This window comes from Trachypithecus francoisi, unplaced genomic scaffold (genome assembly GCF_009764315.1).
Source record: "Trachypithecus francoisi isolate TF-2019V2 unplaced genomic scaffold, Tfra_2.0 Lachesis_group17, whole genome shotgun sequence".
NCBI classification, from domain to species: domain Eukaryota; kingdom Metazoa; phylum Chordata; class Mammalia; order Primates; family Cercopithecidae; genus Trachypithecus; species Trachypithecus francoisi.
The window spans coordinates 77,306,112-77,312,111 of NW_022681462.1; the positions used below are offsets into that span (position 1 = coordinate 77,306,112).

Below are 6,000 nucleotides of genomic sequence, written 5' to 3' on the forward strand. Positions count from 1 at the left end.
GGTCAAGTGTGAGAACCTGCTGCATGAGACCCGCCTCTCTGCTCTGGCCCCTCGTGTGCTGACACATTTTGAAGAAGCCCCCGCCCCTCCTGCCATCACACTCGCTGCTCCCACCACCCCAGCTCTTCCCCACTTCCCTGCCGTCATGCAGATGCTGAATGTAGACCGTTTCTTAAGTTGCTCCTGTGACTAACTCACTTCACATTTTCTGGGCTACTGCTTGGAAAGTTGCTGCCTCCTAATGAGTTTTCCTAGTAAACATATTGATTTTGCTTTTAACTTTTTTAAATCCAATTTTTAAAAAGAAACCAACAATAGTACCTGGCAGAGCAATTAGTTACAGTTTTAGTGCTTATGAAACCATGAAATCAAGTCTCTGAGTGACCCTAGACATGAGGCACCTACCTTTCTGACAATGCCAGAACTCATTCATTCACTCTCCTGTCTGTCTTACCAGCAATGGACCAGAACTGGTTCCCACATCGAGCACATAGCATCCCACCTCTGCCTCGATACAGATATGTTCGGTGATGGCACCGAGAACGGCAAGGAAATCGTCGTCAACCCATGTGAGTCTTCACTCATGAGCCAGCACTGGGACATGGTGAGCTCTTGAGGACCCGTGCCAGAAGCAGCGAGGGCTACGGGGTGGTGCTTCCCTGGACCAGAACAGACTGGAAACTGGGCAGCAAGCAGCCCGCAACCACCTCGGACATCCTGGACTGGGAGGTGGAGGCAGAGCCCCCCCCCGGGATAGGAGTCACTGTCTCAGGGAGGACAGAGGAAAATATCACAAGCCAATGGGACTCAGAGACAAATCCCACATGTTTTCAAGGCCATTAAGTTCCAGTCCTGGCCAGTCTTTTCCTGACTGGTATCTGGAGACAGAAACCTAATGGGAAGTGTTTGTTGTTCCTTTTCTTACAAAGGAAGCGCGCTCTGGAGGCCCGAGAGAAAAGCCTTTTTTTTTTTTTTTTTGAGGCGGAGTCTCGCTCTGTCGCCCGGGCTGGAGTGCAGTGGCCGGATCGCAGCTCACTGCAAGCTCCGCCTCCCGGGTTCCCGCCATTCTCCTGCCTCAGCCTCCCGAGTAGCTGGGACTACAGGCGCCCGCCACCTCGCCCGGCTAGTTTTTGTATTTTTTAGTAGAGACGGGGTTTCACCGTGTTCGCCAGGATGGTCTCGATCTCCCGACCTCGTGATCCGCCCGTCTCGGCCTCCCAAAGTGCTGGGATTACAGGCTTGAGCCACCGCGCCCGGCCGAGAAAAGCCTTCTTTGTCACTAGGCCAGGACTACATTGAGAGATGAAGAATGGAGGTTGTTTTCAAAACAAATAAAGAAAACCTTAGAAGTTGTCTCTGGACATCTCTTGCTCTTTTCTTCTTATGTTGGCTCAGGGCTAAGCTGAGCTCTTCACGGAATAGGGGTATGGCGTGGGGAGCCACTGTGGCAGAGTGGACAAAGATAGGGAGACAGGAGACCTGTGCCCTTATCCTGGGCTGCCACCAACTAGCTGTGGGATCTTAAAATGACATGTGACTTCTTTGGCCCACCATTTCCTGTTATGTCAAAGTGGGAGAGTGGGACCAGATCAGGGGTTTCTACTGATGATGCACACCTGCCTCATTCTGGGGAATTGTCCAACTTGGAGGCTCTAGGCTCCCCTGTGGAGATCCTGGTTCAGTAGGTGTGGGGTAGGGTCCAGACATCTCAGCTGATTCTGACACCGCTCCTTGGTTAAAAACACTACCCTACCTAGATGGTCTCTCTGGCTGCTAGGGCTTTATGGCCTATGGCCTTTGGCATAGACGTTTCTTACTCTAATAAATCCCCAGCTTACTGGTGTGCCCTGGGAATGGGTTATGGTTGTTGTCCATTATTATTAACTAGGGTTTAAGAGAAGAACCAATCCATATGAAGTTCCCAAAATATGCCCATACCTTCTCTGCCCAGGTGAGTTTCCTACATGCTGTTTGGTAACTGACTTTGTTTTTCACTGCTGCATAACAAATGACCCCGAAATTTAGCAGCTTACAGCAATACACATCTATTCTTATATGGCTTTTGTGGGTCAAGGATACAGGCATGTCTTAGTGAGATCCTCTGCTTCAGGGTGTCTTACAGGGCTGCCATTAAAGTGTTGGCCAGGGCCACAGTCATCTCAAGGTTCAACTGGATGGAGCAGGATCTGTTCCAAGCTCACTCAGCAGTTGTTGGCAGGATTTGGTTCCTCACAGGCTGTCGGCCAGAGGCTGCCCTCAGTCCTCTGCCATGTGGGCCTCTCCAGCATCACCGCTTGCTTCACCCAGGTAAGCAAGCCAGGATGGCAAGCGTGCCACCAAGATAGTCTTTTATAAACTCATCTCAGTTATAAGTTACTTGCCCTCGCTTTTGGCATATTTTATTTTAGAGAAGCAAGGTATCAGGTGTAGCCCGCACTCAAAAGAAAGAATTAATGTCAGGAGGCAGTGATTGCTGGGAGCCATTTTAGAATCTGCCAACCACAGGAACTATTATATTCTAAGCAGGTATCCGTTTCCCCTTCATCCAGAAAGCCCTTCAGTGATGGGAATTAGTTCAAGCTCATCATTATAAAATCCATTACCGCAGACTGCTATAGACTTGGAAAGTTAAGAGTCGAGTGTGTGCAGCCCCAGAAGCTCCTTCGGTGTTGGATCTGTTTGTTTCTGCAATGCCCTGGTGGCCTCCTGTAGTTAGGATGTGGCTCTTTTATTGAAGCAGTTTCGCTCCACACTGGGAAAAGGAAGGGAGGTCATAGGTAAATAAAGCCATCTATAGAAGACATTCTGATGACTCCTAAGCTCTGTGTCCACACGGTTGAAACCAGGCCTGCAGAGAAGAATGAGAGCAGACACATTCACCAGCAACCTCTCCCCTATGTAGTGAAACAGGTACCGCACTGGAATAAATATAAGAGAGCCTAGGATTGTCCTCATCTGTCCTCTGTTGCCCTCAGTGTATGTGCCTGTCTTTGAGCTCCCTGGTGGCAAGAAAGTTACCTCTTCTTTATCCCCACCGCTGGGCTGGGCACTTCAACCTCTCAGTGGGTGTTTTCCTAAATGGATGATCGAAAAACTATTCCTTGTCTGAGACAAGTGATATTATTTACGTTTTACTACCCCTATAAAGTCACAGAATGCAGGTGGTGTCGGGTGTTTCTCAAACACCCAAAGGAATGGGGGCAGAGGAATAAAGGCCTCAGCCTCAGAGGGGCAAATGCACCTTATCTCAGCCTATTTTGATGTGGCTCAGTTGGCTCCCTGGCCTCCCTCTTATAGCCAAAGCTCTTGGGATGATAATGAAGAGTCACCTTAAAGGATGTGGAGGGTAATCTGCTAAAGGAGGTAGGATGGCTCTCATGTGAGCTGCCGCGCCTGCGTCTTAAAAAGCCTCCTTAGTGGAAAATGGAGGTTCAAAATTCTGATGGTGCGAATAGGAATCTCTACAACTGTGCAGAGATATCCAAATGCTCTCTAGCCACTAACCTGAAGGTGATGCAGCCAAAGCAAGACGAGTTGGGGATTTCAAAGCAAGCAAAGCAGCCATTCTGAACCTCTACCAATTCAAGGCAAAGCTGACAATCACTGGATGGGATAGTAACATTCTCCAGTCCCAGGGACGCCTTTGCCTGCAAGTGTGCAGCAGAGAATGTGCATGGCCAAGCTTTCCCTGGCTGGCCAGTGTTTTGGTGGATGCTGAATGAGAGCCCTCAGTCAACTCTGAATATTGAGTTTGAATGCCAAAATGTAGTAACTGGGACTAGCCCACTTAGTAGGTCACCAGTAGCTGTGAGTGAAGGTGAAAGTTTGTCAAATGATATCAGCCTGTGACAATAAAAAAGGCCGACACTCAAAGGATCTTAAGGGTTCACAAGATTTAGGCCTCAAACCACGCTTGGAGAGTCATCAGCTTAGAACAGTCTCACCATACTGCCAGGTGAGGAAGTGGCCAAGTGTGGCAGAAGCCCCTTTCCCCAAGGTTGTATCTGGTAGTGGAAACAGTATGGACATCTGAGTATTTTATTGGTGTGATGTGTGTATTAAAGGAAATTGAATTTATATATATATAATATTTATTTATTATTTGAATATATATTATATATTATATATATTAAAGGATGGATTTTATACATATATATGAATATATATTATATATATGTTTGTGTACACATGTGGGCATATATATGTTGTGTGTGTGTGTACACATATGGGCATAGCAGGCATGCTCTACAATTTGGATTAGAGTTGAAGTCATGATGGTGTTGAGTGAATGGAGAGAAATGGGAATTTTTAGGTCCATCTGCACTCAGTATGGGTGGCTGACCCTGGTGCCATATTGCATCTGAGACTCACTCTCTTGAGTGATCTGAGACTCACTCACAGTTTTCTTCTGTGCTTTGTAATTTCTCCCTGTGAGCTCATTTTCAGCAGGAGTTTCTGTCTCTAGGTATCCCAGGTGCCCCACTTGCAGAGGCCTCAGGGAAGGTTTGCCTTTGCCTCTGCCGGGGTCCTACCACGTTTCATAGACTCCAAATGCACTTGTACATTGATTTCTCTGTTGGTGGTTTCCACACTGTGAGTGATGAGAATTTGGACCCCACCTCTACTACTTGGCACAAGCTTGGATTTTGATCTTTCCCAGATTGTCATTTTTCTACCCAAAATCATAGTCCTGCTCCATGCCATCACCACTCATCCAGCTGGTGGGTGGGGTGTGTCTAGCCTCTCTAAGCATACAACAATAGTAGGGCCCCATTTCTGGCCTCTACCACCCAAGAGGCTGTGGTTTTCACATCTGCCCCTGCCTGGGTGTTAAAGCCCCAGCCCTGTTGATGTGCACCTGGCTTCAATTCCCCTTCAGTGCTCATTCATGACTCCGACTCTGAATTCCCATTTGTTTTTAGAATCTGGAATTTCTCCCTTTTTCCTTTCAAATGCAGCTGTGATTTCAAATTGTTTTATCCAATATTTACATATGTGGAGGAAAGGGAGCTCCCCGCGCCAGCTCAGACCAAAGTCCCTTAGTGCTATAATTAGCTGTCACCACTGTCTTTCCCACTGACTGTGGGACCATATCTTATTGTAGACACTCAATAAATTTCTATGAATGAGTGAGAGAATAAGCCTGTGATTCTTTATTACCACTTTCTAATTACCTCCTGGCTACAGTTATCAAACGTTAGAGTTTTAAAAAGACAGCAAAAGCAGAAACAGAGGACCGAGAAGACAAATTTATAACAATAAAAATCTTGTTATAATACACATAGATTTAGGGATCATGCATATTTTACTTCATAATGACAGAGTTTAATACTGAAAATGCTAACTGGAAAGAACTATCATTAATAGAAGTCTTTAACACTTCAGTAGAGCCCAAAGAGAGAATTTGTTCTTATAAACTCTGGGGGATGGCGATGGAAGGGTTGAGGGGAAGCCCGGTATTTCATCTGCATGAATCTCAGGCAGATTCACTCACATCTGGCAACCGAGTCCTGGCTGGCCTTCAAAGAGAGGTCCACCTTGTACCTGCAGTCCACCATAGTTTACCCATAGTAGAGTTAAGTACCCTGCTTTCCCCGACTCCACACGCTGAGCCATCATCCTGCCCTAACCCATCCATTCTCTTAGTACCCAGGACAGCATCTGGCACATAAGGGTATGGTGAAGGTTTGTGGGTTATATGAAAAGTCTAGCAGCTGTGCAGACGTGGCCTCTGCGATGCCCCATGCGACAGATAGAAGCCTCTTCTCCCGCACCATCCAGAGCTAACCGCCCAAGCTCCCTCGTGGTCTGTGGACTCTGGCAGCCCAACTCGGATTAGCAGACTCCAAAGCTCTGAGCACTTTTCCATTTGCCATGGAGCCGACTAATTTAATGAAGCCGTCACAGTGCAAACCTCAGGGCTTATTGGAAAAGGACTTGAGCACGACATTATTTCACAGCAGTAGATTGCATCATTTTCATTTCACAGCTTTCCAATGG

General features: G+C 47.1%; 1 protein-coding gene across 3 annotated transcripts in view; it reads left to right on the top strand.

The window, feature by feature from the left end:
* The window catches only part of GALNT14 (polypeptide N-acetylgalactosaminyltransferase 14), a 234,916-nt gene extending 234,111 nt beyond the window's left edge, over nucleotides 1-805 (top strand). For 2 of the 3 annotated variants that reach the window (XM_033176133.1, XM_033176132.1), the window contains one exon: nucleotides 458-805. In XM_033176133.1, coding sequence (XP_033032024.1) covers nucleotides 458-616 — 159 coding nt within the window. In that variant the 3' untranslated portion in view covers nucleotides 617-805. The remainder of the gene's footprint in view (nucleotides 1-457) is intronic. The other variant, XM_033176134.1, reaches the window with a different exon arrangement.
* Nucleotides 806-6,000: the final 5,195 nt, after the last annotated feature.